Raw genomic sequence first — 20,877 nt, forward strand, 5'->3', positions numbered from 1 at the left:
GGCCACATTCCTAGACCATGTACCAATAAGCACTAATAATGCAGAAAAATGAAAGCCAAAACACATGGACTCCAATAGTGGTGGGGATTACTGATCTCTATCCAGGGCTCTGTGCGTACCTCTGGGCACCGAGAACCGAATCCCTCACTGTCTCTTTCTCAGCACAGGAACAGAGGTGGGAGGTGGGAAAGCAGTGGCTGCGATGTGTTTACATGTCTCAGGAGGAGAAGTTCAAATGGTCACTGCTTCCACAGAATGAGATAATTTAACTGAGTCCACCTTGACAGTACTTCAGACTTTGTTGTGATTTTCTACCACACAAATCGTGTTGCGTACTTTGAAGGTACGTGACTGGGAAGTGTTGCTAGGTTGCTGTTATGTTTCCACAGAGGTGCTCTTCTAATTTTTAAGATAATCCAAGTGAGCTTTAGCTTAAGGTCAAAAGTGATGACCCTCAGATTTTGTTCTAGTAGAGAGAGAGGATTCACGGTTCATTCAGTTATAGCCAGTCATTAAGGAACTACAAAAAGCAACCCAGCACCAGAACATCACACTACCACTACCATGTTTGACTGTCAGTATGATATTTTCTGTCATGCTGTATTAAAATAACGGGACACATCCTCTAAAAAGTCTTGTCAATCCACAGAATATTTCCCTAAGAGTCTTGAAGATCCTCAAGATGTTTTGGGCACATGTGAGATGGGTCTTCGTGTACTTTTAGAGAAGTGAAATCAAGTTTACACAAATGGCCTTTTTCCTTAAAGAGTGAAATTGTTCTTCAAAAACTGCCAGTCGTCTTGGTCTAATATGAAAATTATTTTTGATGATCTAAGATGTTTAAATTTGCCACAAAAGACAGGACCCCCCCTCAGAATAAATCTGTGAGTGCAACCAATTTTTTCCCAGGTGTGACTGTCAGGAACTTTAACCTTTTTTCTACAAAAACTGAAAACAAAAATGTTTAAGCGCGGCAGCTTTCCTACAGTAGAATCCCAATTTCTTTGTTGGATCCGTAGCAGACAAATGACACCTCACCCAGTGGCAGGAGTGTGTCATGCTTCTGACTGACAGAACAAAGTATGACGCCGCTGCGAGGGCATGCTTGGATGTTTGGCTCGACCCCTTCACCACGGCCCAAACTGCGGTACAGGCTCTGATTTGATTATACACAAGCCCTCGAGGCTCAAAGAATATGTGTCAGACGTTGGTTAAAAGTCTCCCTTAACAATTAACCACACGGCATGGAAAATGCCCAATGAAAACACCCATAAGCTCCCCCCCGGTTCCCACTGGAGACTGGCTGTGAACTCCTGTGAACCCAGCAGAATCATGAAAAGAAATCTAGACTGTGCTGAAGCCACAAGTGTCTGAAAGGCTTGGCAAGGCAACAATTAATTGGGTTGGGTTAGTTAAAATGTAATATTGGTCTGTTGTGAATGCGTTGTTGAGAAACGCCAATTTGGAATGTCAATTACAGCTACAATAAATCCTAAAAACAATGGCCGGTTGAAACTACATGCTGCACGGCCTGGTGGAATGGATCTGATGAAGACAGGGTTCAGCTTCTGTCCTAGTTCACGCTGTGCTTTTATTAGCTGGCCACTCAGAATCTTGCTTTAAATTACCCCGAACAATAAACTGAGCTCCATGTGTTTTTCCGTGCGCTTGGCGAGAGAGGCCAGCGGTGTAACTGAATCACAAACTTACAATTGTGTCTCCGGTTGGAAAATTTCAGGATTTTGGTTATCTAATGAAAATATTGTCACTAGACTCATTTCCTACGTGGTGCCAGAAGTGCAGAAGAGTAAATGTGTGAACAGTGCTCTGAAGGGCGACTCTCGGCTTGCCGTGAGTTTGTGTGTCTCCAGCTCAGGTTTCGGGGGTGGCTGTTTTCATATCGAGGCCACGCTTACCTCAGCCTCTTCGGTGGATTCACGTCCAACTGAGAGCCAGTGAATAAGTGGCAGCATAGATGACTTTCATTCATTTTCTTGACAGTTTTCTTGACTTGGGGCATGAACTGCGGAAAGTCGGAAGCCAGTGGGGAAACAAAAAAAAAAAAGAAAGCAGGAGGTGTAAAGGGACGCCTCCTAAACGGCTAATCCAATAAACATTTTGAAATCCGTAAATTTGATTCACTCCAGTCTCTTTCCCCTGCTTCTCTAAATTCAACACCTGAATTTAGAGCATAGACAAAATCTAATATAGCTCTATGTGTGCAAAGCTAGTGGCCTTTTCCAAATGAGAACACCAACACATTAGGATTTATGAAGCTTTAAACACATTTTACATTCACCTTTAAAAAATAAATAAATGAAAAAAAGCTTGTTACCCTCTTTATGACAGTTTTTGTATCTTAGGATACTTAGTTTACCATTTTTTCAGGAGAATTTGTTGAAATTTTGAGTAAGTTTAGATCCTGATATCATTATTCTGATAAATTGAACACAATATTTTAGTTTAACAGTAACACACTACTTATTTGTGGGACACCATGGAGATATCAAAAGAAATATGGCAATATTTCAGGAAGTGAACTGTGGAGAGAGAGTATTATCTATAGTTTGACAAATCCTGTACTGTATGGCCGGTTGGAGTGGAAGAAGCCGTTTCGGTGGTGCAGTGAGCCGCACCTCCGCTTCAGCGTCCAGCAAAATTAGAACAAAGTCAACTTTTGCTGGATGGCAGAACAAGTGTGTAGTCAATCTACGAAGATCACAACACACCAACAGGATGACCACAACATCTATACTTTCAAAATAATTCACAACAAATTTATTTCTTTGAAATCCAAGCTATTTTAATAAATATATGGGTATATTTATAAATATAAACTATCAGATTTTACCGTGTAACCGAGGCGAAGTGTGCGGCGGAGTGGAGCATAGACACGTGAAGTGTAAATCCAGAGTAAGCATACTACCAAATTAGACACAAGGTGGTTCAAAGACAGCAAAGTTAGTTTTTGCAAAGAGCCACAATTCAGTGCTGAAGAAAATGTTTGAAGAAATACCTAAAAAAAAAAAAAACTGTCTATGGACAAGGCTGGCTTAAACATTGACAGTTTCACAATTTCTGTCAAGAGGAATAGATCTAAATTTGACCCAAGTCATACAGTAGAAGGCAATTCTAATTCTAATTTGACCAAATATTAAGTTAAAAAAAAAATCATTTAGAAAACAGAATAATTTTTGACCATCCCAGCTGCTCTAATGCCAGACAGTGAGAAAAGCGGCACATGGAAATATCTGATTACAACTAAGTCTTGTTTTCTGTGCAAACTAAAAGTTAGTCCAAGTTTTACTGCATTTTAAAAATGAGGTAGATATACTGAACTGTTATGCTGTGGTTCACGGCGACTTTGCAAGTTAGAAATACGACTTCAAAGGGGACTTGAGCAAGAGACCAGCGCTGAATGTTGCGAGGACTGGCAAACTGGTTGTACATATATGCAAATATGTGCTTGCTTGATTTTCCTTCCCACAATAATTGAGAAAACCAGATTCTGTCGCTCAAACAAAAGAGGAAGGTTGAAGTGGATCAGAGTATCTCAAAACTTCCTATGTGAGTCAGAGCAATAGTTGAAAACAGGTTTTGAGCACCTGGAACTGGAACAAACAACACAGCAATTCATATTTCTCCAACTAACTGCAGCACCGAGTGGTAGCCTGGATTTTGGGCCACATACCAGAAAAAAAACAACTTTTTTATGCCCTACCAACACAAACATGCCAGAACTCAAACTAGAACTATGAGCTTTGGCTAGGAGAAATTAAGATCAGAGTACAGAATTTGTCACCAACGTGATTACAAAACCCACCCACTTGGAGAAACGATACGATTGGGAAGCTGCAGCATTTGTGACTGACTTCCTGTATAGTTTCTGCTGCTTTGATTGGTATAACAGAAGGCATGGTCAAGATGGATCTGTGATAATGGGGGCCTGTTTCCCTTTAAAAGACTCAGTGAAGTTTGTTAGAGAACAACCTGTGATCGACTCTTGAAAATAGGAAAAAAAGCTGGTAGATGCTACCAGCAAACTGAAAGCGGTTTGGATCACTTTCAGCAGAATAACGATCCAAAATTGCCAAATAAAGACAGAAATGACTCAGCAGATACAAACACCAACCTTCTTCCGTTGCCAGTTTAGTCACTGGATTCAAACCATGTGGTGAACCTGTGCGGTGAGCTCAACGGTTACTTTAAGTACTGTTTAATGCAACTGCAATAAAAAAATAAATAAATCTTTTAAATATTGATGCATGTCTGTACAGGAGGCATGAGTAATGGGGAGTTAAACTGGCACTTTTAACTAAAAGTAAAACCTATATAGTAAACGCTGATGGCTTTCTAACTATTTTAGCTTATTGATGTGTTCAAAGCAGGTGGCTGGGTGAAACTCCTTGACCATTGACCGCTGTCGCTGGGTGTGACGGTTTAAGCGGTTAACATTTATCAAAGCTATCTACTGCAGAAAAGAGATTTAAAGTGTTCCTACAAGATTGAGTCATTTGCACTTTTATGTTGGTAACAATGGTGCGAACAGGAGCCAAGAACAGACTGTTCTGTAATAACTGGTTTGAAATAGCCAAACCCATAGTTGAGTTTGGCCAGAACGTCTACGTCGGTACGTTATGTCGACATCCTCGTTAGTCCGACAATAATGTTTGAAGTCGGGAGCTCTGTCATGATGAATGCCTCCACCATTACCGATTTTTCAGTTGCAGTTCTCAGTAGCCGGTCCCAGACATTCCTGTCCATATGAACAATTTCTCTTGGCTACGTGATGTTGAAATCTAGCAGTTATTATTAGATGAGCACAACCGAGGTTGTTTTAGATCAAATCTGCCATGTCTGCAGCAAGGAGTAAACACTATAGGCTAGTAGCTTAGCTGCAGAGGTGTAGTCGTCTCAGCCTCCTGGCTTCTCACTTGAAAAACTCTTTCCGTACAAGTAATCGAGATTTGCTCTTTCATTCCTCTGTGTGTAAAATATCGACAACTGTTGAGTGCAAAGCAAGTTTACTGCAGTAATCCAGTGCCGGGTTCTTGTTATATATTTTATAAAAAAATAAATAAAAAAAAAAATTGCTCGTAAAAGTATAAAATATTTCTGTGCATATCTATAGATGGTAGTGCAATATAGATTTTTTTTTTTTAAAGTTTCTAAACTTTCTCATTTACAGACATTTCTCAAAAATGTTAAATTGAATGATAAAAAGGTTATTGTTTTCAAATTCTTTACAGCTAAAATACATCATGGAACTTTAAAGCCATAAGAAATAAAGTTTTGATGTGAGAGAATTTTTCCTTTTAGGTCTACGCTCACTTTTTCTCGACGTTGTCAGCGGCAGGGCCTTCAGTCCTTCCCTCCACCGAAACGCCTCTCTGTAATCTCACCTGGCTGCCTTGAAAAGGACCAGTTTAAGCCAATTGTACCGTCTATTTCACTCAAACACAACGTGTGCATGGCAGCCCTATCTATGTTTACTGTAAATGGGAATCTTTGTTATTCGTGTTTACTCCGTCTTTCACAGATTAATCCTTATATAAACAAGAAACCTGATGCAAACCTGCCCATTGTCCTCCCGGAGCCTATGTCGTACAAAGGGACACGTGTGTGTACACAAAGCTAGTTTGTCTATTTAGCTAATGTCCTACATAGCAGTCAAGCTACAAGGACTGACTATTTTTGGACTGAGAGTCACTATCACCGTCTATCTGGCGTTAAGGTGCTAAACTGCCAACATTGGCAGAATTGGAGGTTGGATCTTCATACATAAAAATACAAGAACAGCCACTGAACTCTGACATCTGAAAGCCCTGAGTTCCACATCAATCCCATTGTTTTTCTTTTCTTAGAACTAAACTCAGGTGTGAGGTTTCCAGCTCTTACTTCTTGGAAAAAAAACAAAAAAACATCAGAATTACCTCACGTCTTAGCTAGCTAGCATGATTCCAGGCTACATAGCCCTACATTTTATCTATGAATCACAGTGGGCCCATATCCAGCCTGTGGGTGTTGAGATGCCACTGAGACACTTCTTACTCAGCTAGATGCAAACTGATTGTGTGCTACTCTGGCAGCAACAAGTGGTTCTCCATAGCCATGTAAGAAATGTTTGGCAGCCTAAACACCTATAATTCAGACCTACATTTGCTACTTGACATCTGGTATGGATCTAACAAATTGAAAAGATTTCAAATGCTCTTTTTTTAGTAAACGTTTTTGTGTTCCCATGGTTTTGCTTGTTTGTATTTCAAGATAGCCAGTGTGTACTTTTTGTGAAGCTAACCCTCTTATTGTTCAATATAGCAAACACACATGAAACAATCGTGGAAGTCGCATGAAGAAACATTTGTTTTGGACTCCTGCTGGTTTACAGCCTATCTAACCAGTGATACACATGTTACTACTACATGTTCCTTTAGTGTTCGAACAGATGAAACAAAAATAGACTTTTGTCAGTTTGTATTGCTACCATAGTTAGCACCAAAACAACAGTAAGTCCCAATGCAGCTAAAACACAAATTCTTTACGGTCCGAGTCAAATCCATCCATTTTCTATACACCCTTGTCCCTCAAACAGGTCAGGAGGGGTGCTGGTGCCTATCTCCAGCTAACGTTCTGGGTGAGAGGCAGGGTTCACCCTGGACAGTCTGTTGCAGGGCAACACAGAGACAGACAGGACAAACAACCATGCACACACACTCACACCTAGGGACAAAATTTGGAGAAACCAATAAACCTGACAGTCATGTTTTTGGACTGTGGGAGAAAGCCGGAGTACCCGGAGAGAACCCACCATGCACAGGGAGAACATGCAAACTCCGTGCAGAAAGACCCAGGGCCAGGAATCGAACCAGGACCTTCTTGCTGCAAGGCAACAGTGCTACTTACTACACCACTGTGCAGCCCAAGTCAAATCCAATGCAGCATTAATATTAATCTACCGTAGCTGTTCAAGTCTGGCAGGGGTGACTAAACCTTAGATACTTTATTTATCCTGGTCACAGTTTTTATTGTCGCTACTTTAAAATCAGTTAGAGTAGCCAAAATGACGAAGTTCATGAATTAGTGTAGAATTAGTTCTTTGAATTTCTTCAGCACGAACTTTGTCGGTTTACGCACGTGACTACACAGACAGTGGGCGGGCGCTTGCCTGTCCACATGAAAAGCTGTCAAGAGAGAGATAAAGCTCCCAGGTGGTTCTTCAAGTCAGCCGCCTGACAGCCCTAGGGGTTATAGGTGGAGTGTGCAGCTGTATTGGTGTGTCACCTGAACTTCCTTGACCTCACAAGCGCTGCATAACACATTTATTCCTCTATATCCTCATTCTCGTATGGACGTGTCACACACCGGAGCAGGAACCTGCTTTGGTATTTAGGCCAGCGGCTGACCAAATGGATTGATTTATGACTTCTGAAAGCTCTGTGAGGCTGACAACCATGAGCAGTCATGATAATCAAGCTACCACCCTGATGTCGGGTATGCGTCTACCTTATAAGCCAGATGAAGAGTAAAGGGACTTGTTTTTTTCATGTTGAATACCAATGTAATGTGAAGGGGAATATTTCATATCATTTCCTGACATGACATCTACACCAATACCAGAAATGAAAATAATTTGACATATTGGAAGACCTTTAATAGAGCTCTTCACTCACACAAATAATACTGGGCTAACACCATTGACATGTAAATGGTCACAGATGGCATTTATTTAATGTTATCAGGAAAAAAAGACATTGTTTATTCATCAAACCAGTCAACTTTGGTCAATTAGCAACTTGAACATTTTGAGAATGTACATCGGACAATGACACAAAAAAAAGGTCTGTACGAAATAAATAGCTATGTTGCTCATTTACAGCTTGGCTGGGAGAAAAAAAAACAAAAGGGTTAATCTTCATATTTAAAAATGGCATACAGATGTGATGTGATTCTCGTGAACTCACTAACTGCTCCAAAAAAAGCTGTCCTTTTTAAATAAAGCTTTTCACGTTTAATATGTACCTTCAAGAGCCTGTTATAGTTAAATAAATAGAATGCTTTCCATTTCTAACATGCACATCCAATTTGTCCGGGGAAACTATTTACAGTTCACTGATCCTAAACGTCCGCCTCTTTATTTCATTAAATTTTTTTTGTTTTTGTTTTTTAGTTTTTAACTCCTCTACACGTTTCTTTCTCGTCACAAACGCTCATACGCACACAAATGTACAGTCACTCTTGCAGACATGCTGCGTCTATATACTATTAACACAATACCTAAATCTATGGCAAGTGATCAAATGCTAACGGTGAACATGGAAGTCCATGTAGTGTGAAGAAGAAATAGTCCAAACACCACATCTTAACCAGGGAGAGAGGGGCTTACAAAAAGTTAGTTTACAATTGATCATGCACTGTATAAACTCAGCGTATTATTTGGTTTGACAGGTTTTCATCAGTGGCTTCCGTATCTACTTGTTTTCTTTAAGTGAACAAAGAAAAGAGTGAGGAATAAGCAATCCTACCAAATAATCTAAGAATATTTAAGTCCTGTGTAAGTCCCCGCCATTCTTCACTCTCCTACATCAAAGTGGTTTAGCCATCTTTTCGTTAGCTTCCGTGCGTAACCAGGAGCTGCTGGAAGGGGTCGTCTCTTCATGTCCATAGTAGTGTAGGAACCCCAGGCCATCGCGCTGTGGGTTGAGATGGGCAGTTTTGCTTTTTCTTCTCTCTGCTTTTTTTTTTTTTTTTTTTTACGCCGACAATATTTGTTCCGTTCTTTTTCATGACGCAAAGTAAGAGTTCTGCATTGAGTAGAGGCGGTCGATGGGGTTTCCCACGCGGGCCTGCATCGAGTTGACTTCTGAGGACGCCATAAAGCAGTCGCTGAGGCTGGTTAAAGACGTGTCGCTGTCTATGTCGTGGAACGCAGAGTCGTTACCTGTGAGGAGAGGACATGGGAGGCGATCAGTCGTCAGAATTCAAAGCGTGCCTGTTCTGGAGTAAGATTAAAAAATACTACAAGGTGTTGACTAAAAATGTATAGCATGATGTAACTGCTTAAGAGAAAAGCAACAATTTTTCATACTACTGCTAAAACATTTTTAAGGACAGTTTCAATATGTGTGACATTTCTTTATTGTTTTATTTTTAAATACATAAACTATAAAAAAACATACACACCAAATGTAGTAGCAGTCTTCAAGCGCTATTATGCAAATTATCGAGAGCAGAACGGAAAAAAATACAATACAGTAGCACCGGAAAAACAAGCTAATATTCACTGACATGACAGGCACGCTGCTTGCAACATGACTACTTTTATTTTTCTTATAAACAAGAAAAAAATGTGTCCTTAGCCAGCTGAGCAGACATGTGGAGAAACAATTAGTTCCTTCCAACTGAACTAAGCTCTTGCCACTCCTGCACTTTGACTGCCATCTCATTAATACACTGATTCTGTGGAATGGTATGCAGGAACATTTCAAGCTGCTGTCACATTGTTTCTTACTTTTTCATATATGTTGGCGTATTGAGAATAACTTGTCATGGAGGTCTAAATATAAGGAACTGAAGAGGATTTAGAAGACATTAAAGTTCTGTAAAATGTTTGAAAAACGTGTCAATTTTGAAGTGCACCCAGTATTTCTCACGATTGTGTAGTTGTGAGATCAAGGGTGTGAAATTTATAACGTTCACCTGCATCGACACAGGAAACTCTTACTTTTGTTTTCTTTCTAAAAATCTACCAGCGGTCTAAAAACAGAGATTTCTAGAAATCTTTCTCTGTGAGAAATTTCCTTCTCATAGAGAAATAAGTTTCTCCTTTGTGTTTAGAAAATTAGGAGACAAAGTAATCAGAAAGTAGGTCATGCCATGAGTTTCACTTTTAGTTTCAAGCACCCAGTACCTGAGCTTAATGAATCATCATTAGCCTGGCCTAGATGGTGATACATTTCCATACTCAGCCCTCCGTCACAACATGATCGGTCAGGAGGAGAGATTGCTGAAAAGTCAGCAACTTGAGGCTATTGACTACAGGTTTCCTTAAATATAAAACATTTTACCAAGTGGCATAATAAACATAACTTGACTACATTATTTTATGACCTGGATCAAATATGAATATATGTAATGACTTTGAATTTACCTATATCATGAGAATAAGTTGGCTTTATATGTACAGAAATTGAATCTGCCTTGTAAAATGACTTCAGACATTGTTTGTTGTGAATCAGCGATATATAAATGTAGATTTGGAACTCAATAGAGATGCAAAACAGGGCAACATGGGTATTTCTGAAGCTCGTACGTCTTGCCCATTCAGAGGGAGAGACAGCAGACAAAAAAAAAATTAAAAAATAAACGCTGGGCTATGACTATAAAATCACAGCAGCTTTGTATTTAAGATTTATAGCAGAGTTGGAAAATTATAATTACTAATAGTCACTTTGAGAAATAGCTGTTGTGTGTCATCACAATTGCGTTCAGACTTTTGTTAGATATCATCAAAGCTCACTTTTTGCTGCCCTCCCCGGGACGATTGAAAGACAGCGAGGGAGCATGTAAACAAGGGGCACCCTCTTAAAAGATCTGGTTAATAGCAACTGTTTACGCCTTTCATAAAAACCTCAATGTGTTATTTCTCTGGGGGGAATAGTTAACTTTATTACACTCTGGATCTTAATGATAGTGTTGCACAAAATGGGGACAGCGTTTTGAGAGATATCTTTTAATGCCTTGCCAATATTGTTCTGCTCCCCAAACCAAAGGAGAGTGATGAGACGAGGGATTTGGTTTCTTACTGCCGCGAAGAACTAAATGGGAGCAAATTATAAGGAAGTTATGAACTTCGGGAAACGGTCCCACTGGGACACGTTGAGGACATCACTCAGAAATGTGCTGTTCCAGTTACGTCCCGTGGACTCGAACGTTGATCGACTCCTTTTCCCGCCCTGCCTCTATTTGCATTTTAATTCCGTCTCGTATCAAACAGAAATCGGAGGCTTGTTGTCTTCCTACTCCTGCTCCTCCATTATCTCACCCTCCTCGGACTGCAGTGCATCTCGGGCGGCGGCCTGCGCCAAGCCACATGTTTCTGCCGACATTAGGAAACATCTTCAGTGACAAGGCATCTCTTAGAAGTGGAGGCATGGAGTCGAAACCATATTAAACAGATCTGAAAGCACACTTCAAAACCCCGAGAGTTTATGAGAACAGTCGTGTTATCTCATGTGGGAGGAGACGCTGCTCGCTCCTCTCCGGGGAGCGGCTTAGATCAGGGAGCTGTGGCCAGGGAACATGTCCCACACAGAGGAACCGTGGGGCTGGTTACGGGACGGGCATGTGTTTGTCTTGTGGGAGGCGGATGCTCACCATATGGGTTCATATGGTCCCCAGGCATCTGTGGGGGGGTGAGCCCCTGCTGGAACGGGTCTGTGCTGTAGCCGTTCTGATCCATGGTGACCAGCTGCTGCTGAGGGGGAGCCAGCGGTGTAAAGGAGTTCATCATCCCCTCCATCCGATTGGACATCACCTCTGCAGCGAATGGAAAAGCAAAAACATGTACTTACATAAAACACCCTTAATGAAGCGGAAAAAAAAAAAAAAAGACAACGAATGTCAGTCCAAGGCAGTAGGCCTCCCAAAAAGAGAACTGGATTCACACCTTAAGTAATATCCTCTTTGTGTTGTCAATTTACCGTAACCAACCATTATCGCAATCTTGTTGAATGAATTTGAATATTGTTTTATGGCAGTAACTCGATTCACTAAGTGAAACGCATGACGTAGATTAATTACACACAGACCGATGCTTTCAAGATTTTTATTTATCTTAATTATGATTATTTTCTATTTGATCCTTATATTAAAAAATTACATTTAAGATCAGAATATTGCAATGGAGCAATAAAAAACACATTTTTGATCCAGAAATTTGGGCTTCATGAAAAGTAGGTCTAATACAAACAAACTTCTTCTCAATACATATTCTAATTTGCTAAATGTGACTGTGCTGTAGAACTAGACGGTAACCAGTTGCGCCTTGCTTAAATCACATCTGTCTCCCATAAATTGCACATTAATGGCTCTTGGTTTAAGGTGTGCATACATAAAGATATGGAAAACATATTTCCTTATTTTGATAATAATTCTGCCCCAGTATTGACAGAGTACAGGGTGGACATTGTTAAACAGAATTCACATTGCTTCCAATTTGGCCTTTAAGAGACATTGTTTGAGACCATTAATTTGTAGCATTGACGTCATTTTTGGTGGTTTGTGCTCATGTCTGCAGCTGAGGTGAGCATGAAAAGATGCAGTTAAAAGCAGCAAAGCTGTTTCTAAGTTACTACCCTGTTCAAAGCTTACTTAGAAAAAAGTCTTAGCAGATTGACGTATATCCTATATAAAAAAGATAGTGAGGCCAATTTGCGCAATTATCACTGACGCATCACTCAGACTGGAATTTCTATTGGAATTGTAGTTTTAATGGTTCCTATAATAAACTTTTCTATGATTACCAACTCCATTTTAAGATGACATAACCAGAGACAGAACTTACTAAAAAGCTTCAAAATAAGAGCCTTCAATATAAATATCTTGTATTTTGAACTTAGAGAAATTTTTTCAATCCAATTAAAATAACTTCCATGTTTAAAAAAGACAACAGTCTGAGTGCACTGACTGTGTTTGATTTCAAGATTGTGATTTATCTGCGACATAATATAACAAAGAGCAGTTGTTGTAAAATTTTTAAAAAATATCTATGTGAATGTGAACTAATTCATAAAGGAATTCAATCAGGTCATTACCCTCATTAGTTAAGCTAAGTCCAGTTAAGTTGACAATTTGCTGCTGGCTTCAGTTCAAGTGGATTACCTTCAACCTGTGATAACACATTTTCCATTTTCAAGCACATTTTAACAAAACCATGACAACAAATCTCCACACATTGATCATTATAACAGGTTTCCAAATATTTACAAGCCTACAAAATCGTGCATTTATAAACCTTATTTGTTAGATAACTCTGGTGCTACTGGGGGCCCCCTGTTGGTATAGAGAGTCTAAAACAGCTGGTCAGGGTTCTTTCGCCTTGGGCCATCTCTGTTTGCCTACTGCAGTAGCTTTTGAGAAAAGCTCCTGCGACTATCCAATACCTCGATTGCTCGCCTGTCTCTGCGTTAGCATTTCCATGGTAACCTACAGTAGTTCTGCCACAATTCCCCTTGACAAACACTGCTTTTGGCTGACTGAGTGTCAAGAGGGACACAAAGCTGTCTCGCAGCCTCAATACTCGAGCCCATCCCCCCCCCACCACGTTTCACTTTCCAGCGGTTTTACAAAATAATGTCTGTCATTTATTTTGTTTGCCTCCGGAAAACAATTTCCAACTTTGTTCTGTGGTGCTGTTGTTTACCCGCTGACGTGTTTGTAATCTGTTATCCTTGCGTAATCACTGATTAACAAATTTGATTACAGTGCAACACGGCTACGTAATGAGGGATTTCTGAGTTCTCGGTTTCCAAACATCACAACTCTAAATAGTTTAATTGTTTAATTTTATCGGGTCAATTAAAAAGGGCTTTGCAAATATATGCGTCCTTCAACATTTTCCACATTTTGTCACATTGAAAACACAAACATCTATGTATTTCATTGAGATCTAATTTTAGAAAAAGACAAAGACGTATTAACCTCAAGGAGTAATGAAAAGAATACCTTGTTTTCAATAAGTTTTTACAAAAAAAAAAAAAAATCTGGACAGAGTGGTATGCATTTGCATTTAGCTCCCATGAGCTAAATAGTTTTGCTTACGGTTGCAAATTTTATGGAGCACGTCTCTATCAGGTTACCCGTAGTTAGCAGCATCTATACTCCCATCAACTCTGAGGAGCTTCCCAGTCTGTACTGAAGTAGAGCATAATGTTGCCGCCTCTATGTATAAACATAGACACGGTGTCGTCAATGGCAGCCGCACACACACCTCTCTAAATGTCTCATCTCACTAGAGTACCTTCATCCACGTTTGCCGTGTCCCGATATGGCTTGTTATAACTTTTTAAACAGACTGCATGTAGCTTTTTTTTCTTGCTACATGTCCAACAGCTGTTCTTCTGACAGATTATCCCATCACAGCAGTGACATCTTTATAAGTTCCCACATGTAAGACACCATTACCATTTTCAGATAATGGATGGAATAATGTTCTGTCAGCTGGGATATTGTTTAATTTAATTTAGGGGTGTGAGAGTAATGGATGGTTGAATGTCGCATGGATGTTTCAAATTGTAAAAAGAGAAAAAAAAAAAAAAAGCTTCAACGGGTAGAAAAACATTTGCCAGGCCCCGCACAGCCACCGCTGCTGCCGAGAATATGAAGGTCGTACCTTGGCCGAGCCGCTGGGAATTCTGCTGCTCTTGTTGTTGCTGCTGTCTTCTTGCCAACTTCTTCATCTGAAACGAAGGAGTCAAAGTTGTAAAGAACTCCCAAAACCAACATGCTGTCTTTAATTTAAAAAGGATGCTCCTCGCTGTTCACCCTTGCGTGAACCGCCTGAAATCTCTATCTCAGCGCGCCTCGTTGTCGAGTATCAAAGGTTTTCGCGAGATAATCATCAGCAAAGAGGAGGGCGTAGACATTTAATGCAGGACTAAGCGAGATTTGCAACTCTTCGCTCTCGTTCTCCGCATTTCGGCGGGAGGAATGCGGCGATAAGTTTTAACGCACGCATAGTTGTGGTGATTTAGTGGCGAAAACGGAACGGGGCAGTTCTTTCAGACGAGGAGAGTCGGATTGTAAACTGGTGTGGTTTGTCTCTCTCACCTTAGCTCTCTGGTTCTGAAACCACACCTGGACCACTCGAACACTGAGTCCCGTCTCTGCAGCCAACGTCTCCCTCACCTAAAGACAAAAAAAAAAAAAAGAAATACCGTTACCATCACACAAGCCAAAAGAAAATATAACTTTTTTTAATTTTTATTTGGTTGGAGTGAAAACCGAATGGTTCTGTCTTTTTTGGGCCTATTGGTAATCGATTACTAAAGGTTCTGCAGCGACTCCTGCTCCTGTTTTGGTGTTTCAGGGCTGAAGTTATGCAGGCATTCCCCCCCCCCCCACACACACACACACACCCGCCTCATCTCAGTGTGACGTTTGATGCAGACGGACTGTGTTACCATTGCCTTGCCTCGGCAACGCCAAACAGAAAACAGCTTTCCACTTCAAAGCTCAAGTTCAGAGGTGGAGGAGAATTTTTTTTTTATTTATTTTTTTAATTTGAGGATTTTATATGTCAAACTACTGTTGGGTTTTTAAGTCCCCATTACGCTCTAAACAAGAGAAAATAAAAATCCCCACTTTGTCGTGGAAGTTTTTCCCGTGCGGCGCCTCACCTTCCTACAGGGTTTGGAGGAGACCTCAAAGGAGGCCTTGAAGGCCCGTCTCTGCTGAGTGGTCAGGATAGTCCGCGGTCTCTTGGGCCTCCTCGGATCCTTCCCGTCGTCCCCTTTGCTCTGGCTCCCGATTCCTTTCTCTGGCTTGATGTCTAGCTCCTCCTCGTCACTTTTCTCTGCAGGGGGGGAAAAAAAAAGAAGAGCATCGTTTCACCAAAACAAACCCAAATCTCGACAAAGCACAGGCGTTGTTGACAGAAGACTGATAAATGTATATTTCTATTCTGCTACGTCGGGTGAGGAACAAACTTCAAATCAAACACGACATGTGTTTTTGATGCTTTATCAATTTTGTACAAAAGGGGGAAAAAAGCAAGGCATGATTAGACTTTCAGAAGCATGTGGAGAGCACACTGAAAAATGATCTTTTTCTTTACCCTGCTGGACGTGGTGTCATTAGTAATTTATTGCTCTCAGCTTTGCCTAATTTAAACTAAATCAGTCTCTGATAAGGAAACTTACCTCATGAGTACCATGGAAAACCTTTGCGGGCTCATATTGGAAAAGCATCTCTAGGAAAAGTAAGTTTGACTTTGTCGTAGCTTTTAAAGGCAGACCGAGGCTGCTGCCACAGATCTTGTATTCAATATGTTTTGTGTTCTTGAACCTTTTTCAGGAAACAGACAAATATCAAGTTCTCTTTTACCACTACTGTAGATCTTGATTGATTTCAAAGAAATCTATCCCTAGGTGTATTTGTTTTTCACTCAAAGGGGTGTAAACTAACAAAAACTACAGAAGGATTTTCACAAAATAACACTTAAAAACTTCACGACAGAAAAAATCTGCAAAATCTGCTTTCTGTTTTGATGATATCACAAGGGGCTTTGACAATCGATGATTTAAATACATGTTTGTCTCATAATTTACTGTGAGGAAAAGTGGTTATTTGAACTCAACAAATAGTAAGAGGTCACTCAGTGATTTTGGTTTGACCAGGGGTCATAGTTCAATTTGACAAAGAAAAAGCTCAACTGGGAAGAGTTAAAAGTCTCCAGATAATAATATGCATTTGAATACAACAAAACTTCAGCACCAATTATGGTGGTCCAGCACCATAATTGGTGCTGGACCACCAATTGTGGTGGTCCAGCACCGTAATTGAAACAAATATTATCGTAGTCCTGCTACCAAAAAAAGAAAAAGAAAGAAATTGTAGTGCCATGTTTTAAGTAGAACAAACTTTGGTGGAAAAAAGATTTTGAAGTATTTAAGTTCAAAATTACCTTTTGCCAAATTCGCACTGATTTTACATACGCCTTTGATATTACGCTAGAGCTCTACAGATTACATTGTAAACCGTGAATAAAAAGGACAAAGCAAGAAGAATGCACACAGATGTACTCCGATGAAAAAAATCTGCCTCGTGTGATGTCATCATGATGTACGTGTATCTTTTTTGTTTTGGGATGCCAGCTTTTTTTGCCTGATTAAAAAACATTTCATAACCCCAAAAAAACTAAAAGAAGATATGACAATGACATGTTGATCCATTGGCAAACAATGGATCAACATGTCTTCAAACGCTATTATGCAAATAGCGCTTGAACAACAAGTAAAAACAAAAGTGGGTTTAAAACAAGTATTTCCAATTTTGAAGCAGCATTGCTGTTCTTGACTTTCAGGCTGTCACGGCTGAAAACGGAGGCTCTCACACCATGGCCGACTGTCTCCTGTCATCTGGTTCTGATATGTTTCTACATTTCTCAACCGAAAACCTCCGTTTGGTCCCCGACATGCCGAGGTTAACCTCTGCTCGTGTCGAGATTCTCTCCGCCTCGAAAATCCCGGAGACTCCTAAAGACATGTGTGAGTGATGCGCTGGGATGCGAGTAAACGAGGGATGAGGGCGGGTAGAGGGCGGGTGAGTGGGGGCAGCATGGGGGGGAGGAGAGAGGACAAGGAGCAAATATTCCCACAAGTTGACAAAAGTTGACACAGGCACAGATGTATTTGACAAATTCTCGCTTTTGTGAATGTCTAAATGTAAGCCAGATGGCGGCGAACAGCGAGGCTTGGCTAGGTGCCTCGTTGTGTGTGCAGTCTATAGGCGAGGAGCATTCTGGCTGATAAGAGCGGAGGCGAAGGCTTACTGCAGAAAGGCCCCCCAAATCCCTCTGTCACTCATCGTGATACAGTAATTTAATTCTTTCCAGCACCAGATCCTGCCCACGCATGGAGAGCCATTAATGCAGGGTGGCTTGGCTTTGTCCTGTTTCCACTTCCTACTGTATTATAAAGCCACACTCCTCGCTTGGATGAACGCGAGAAAAACCATCGGAGAGCTCCAGATGGAGCCACAGGAGTACATAAGTTCAGCTCCGTCTGGTGCAAGCGTTGCATCTCAGATGTCTATGAAAACTATTCTAATAATAACAAAGTAAGGTGGGCTTCGTTTTCTCATGGAGGGCATCTTTGTTGGCGCGCGCTGTGGTGCAGCAGAGCACACTGAATGCAACACCTCAGTGCCGGATGATGATAGCACCAGAGTGCTGTTCTCACCCTGCTGAGAGAGGGGCGCCGGGCGGGGAGAGGGGTGGGGGCTCACCTGAGTCTGAGTCATCCGGGCTGACTGAGCTGAGTAAGTCTTTCTCCCTCTCGTAGTCGATCTTGCAGAGCAGCTGACCCTCCTTCAGGACAAACTCGTCACCCTTCCGGAGCTGGCGGTCGCACACGCAGCAGCAGAAGCAGTTCAGGTGGTAGACGCACTCCAGGGCCCGCATCACAAACTCCGTGGGGGCGATCTTCTCCATGCAGCCGCTGCACTTGGTGGCAAACAACCTGAGGGTGGAGGAGAAAAACGGACTGTTTAATATGTCATGTTTATAAAATAAAATAAAAAAACGGCACACTGTGCGTTGTTTTTGTACGAGAGGCCGGCACCAAGACTGAAAAACCCAATCCTAATTCCGGCTATCCCTCGGTGCCAACCAGGAACCACAGCTCCGACAAATGTCTCATTAAAATGGTCAGAGTTTAGACGGTAGGTCAGAAAGCTAAATAAAATTAAATGTGTTTTGCTTGAACGGTTCACTTCACATTTTACTTATTTTTATTTTCCAAAATGGAAATTCTGAGTTACTGAGTTGGTCTGGAATATTGTCCACAGTTCAGCTTTTCACATGTTCAGTCAAGTTAGTAAGGAGAATTTGTTGTGCTTATAAGTACAAATTTAACAATTCATTGATAAGATAATGAAATGTACTTAATTAAAAAAATATTTGAGAAGGTGTCTTTATCAATTCATTTAATGATTTATTTATTACTATAAAGAGTGATTATTTTTATTACGTCTTATAGTCACGTCTCTCACTATCAAAATTTTAAAAAAACCTCACAAAATATTATGACAAATCTATAGTTTATATGCATTTCTTTGAAATTAAGAATTTTCCATTCAAATTATCTGTGGTATGTCTTCAATGAAGCTTTAGTTGCTAATAAAGGATTTTTTTTTTTTTTTTTTGAAGACTGGCTCGTTGACCCCTTTAGGCAGTCAAAGGGATGTGACTCCTTTGGCAACAACTCATCTGTTAAAATTTCTAGGGTGGACCCAACCCTGCATCAGTCCAAAGTGAGCTCAGTCATGGAAAACAAAATCCCTTTGAAAACCTAAAAAAAAGAAAAAGAGGCTGGTTCAGGTTCTGCTGCAGCGATCTTCAAACAACAAAACCCCAATCGACTCTTTGCTAAAAGTTTCTTTTTTCCAGATATCAGAATAAGCCAACTTTCCCTTTTTCTGCTCTGATCAGGAATCTGCAGAAGAAATGCTAAAAAAAAATAAAAATAATCAGATTTTTATTTCATTTTCTTTTCATTCAAAGCATCAAAGCTAAGAACTCAAAGTTTTCAGTCTGTAAACATGAAACCTGCATGCACTGTGACGTACATTTTTGTTGTTGTAGTTTTGATGTATTCTTTCATTGTCTGTGGGATCCAATGCTATCAGTTCAAATCACAATCGACGGGTCCGGCCTGAGATAAAGAAAAAAAAAAAAGCAAAGTGGACGTTTGCATTGCCTTGGAAAAGCCTGATTGGTCCACCTTTACTCCTTTCATTTCCACAGTTCTCTATATGCATCAGATAGCATATCTGAGACTGTGATTCATTGCTGGCTACCGTTCATATCTCATCTCTGCGTCTAACACAATGCCCCCCCACCCTCTGGCCCTCTGCGCTGCGACGCCCACCTCTATCACCATTCCCCTGACAACACCTCCATCTTCTTTTATACCCTTTCAGTGAAGATGTTTGCATTGTTTTATCGGTGACTGAGAGGCATTTAATTCGCACTCTGTTGTGTCGGAAGAAGCCACATTAAACAGAGCAAGAAGGCAGAGGAGTGCGGTTGATCTTGTCCAGCTGTAAAAGCTGGATTTATTAGTGGCTTCTGTGTTTGCCCTGGTCTGGGAGACAGCTGGCAACCGCCTATCTGTTTGTGGTGAACATCTATTTCATTGTGCAGGAGGCGGCGAGGGGAGCAGTTGACATCATCGGCAGTTTCGCGACAGGGTTGAACGATAGGGATGAATATAATGTGTAAATATGAGAGCGAGGGGAAACCAAAGGACGGTTTTTGTCATGGTAATGCAGTTATAGGTACTGATTGAGTGCTGATAATGTGTGTGTGTTAGCACGCGTGCGGGTGTGTGTGTGAGCAGCTGTGTGTGTGTGTCCCGAGTACCGACACGCTTTTGTTCTTAACTTTTAATTATAGAGCAATTCATTTGTTATTTTTGCAACATCCTTAATGTCTACCCACTAAAATACAACTTCTTTCTTCCAGCAGGAGGTAAGTAGAGCGTCTTAGTCTTTTTTTTTGTTTTCCCCATCATGCAGCAGTGAAACAACAGAGATGTCAATGTTGGCACTCGCAAGGTTCAAAAATCCTTTAATCTTTCGTTTATTACAATAGGTTAAGAAGATTATTATTGAACTATGGAAAAACCTCCAGGATAATCCTCTGCGAAAGAAATGCTGGCATGCATCTCAAACATGCGGCGCTCTTGTTGAATTGACCTGCCAACCTGGATCTGTCCTCTAAACAACCAAGTTAGGTCCATAAAGAAACAGATGATGGGAAGTTGGACGACGGAGAAAGAGAGAAACATCACATCCAGGGCCGGATTTAGAAGGACGAGGGACCAGAGTCGGTTTTGTTGCCCACGTACATAATTATGTTATTCTTGTAAAATATCGCAGGGTAACAGGGACGAATAAACGTAACGGTTTTTAGGCCTTTTTTTCATGTGAAAATAGGAACTTTCCTACTACAGCCTGTGTATTTATAAAAATGTTCATTATTAACAGATTTCTAGAATCATCTTCATCCATATACAAATATTACTCAAACTGTTTTAACAACTATGCCCAGCATGTTTGTGGGAATCTAACACAGCTACTGAAATGCAGTAAAATTAA

The 20,877-nt window shown here is 40.7% G+C and overlaps 1 protein-coding gene across 2 annotated transcripts in view; it reads right to left on the reverse strand.

Annotated features, from left to right (window-relative positions):
• Positions 1 to 7,694: 7,694 nt before the first annotated feature.
• The window catches only part of lmx1bb (LIM homeobox transcription factor 1, beta b), a 64,535-nt gene continuing 51,352 nt past the window's right edge, over positions 7,695 to 20,877 (reverse strand). For both annotated transcript variants that reach the window (XM_081610525.1, XM_081610526.1), the window contains 6 exons: positions 18,004 to 18,236; positions 15,396 to 15,571; positions 14,827 to 14,904; positions 14,390 to 14,456; positions 11,374 to 11,535; positions 7,695 to 8,938 (listed from right to left, as the gene is read on the reverse strand). In XM_081610525.1, coding sequence (XP_081466651.1) covers positions 8,781 to 8,938; positions 11,374 to 11,535; positions 14,390 to 14,456; positions 14,827 to 14,904; positions 15,396 to 15,571; positions 18,004 to 18,236 — 874 coding nt within the window. In that variant the 3' untranslated portion in view covers positions 7,695 to 8,780. The remainder of the gene's footprint in view (positions 8,939 to 11,373; positions 11,536 to 14,389; positions 14,457 to 14,826; positions 14,905 to 15,395; positions 15,572 to 18,003; positions 18,237 to 20,877) is intronic.

The sequence above is a fragment of the Poecilia reticulata genome, chromosome 9 (genome assembly GCF_904066995.2).
Source record: "Poecilia reticulata chromosome 9, P_reticulata-male-v2, whole genome shotgun sequence".
In the NCBI taxonomy this organism is placed as follows: Eukaryota; Metazoa; Chordata; class Actinopteri; order Cyprinodontiformes; family Poeciliidae; genus Poecilia; species Poecilia reticulata.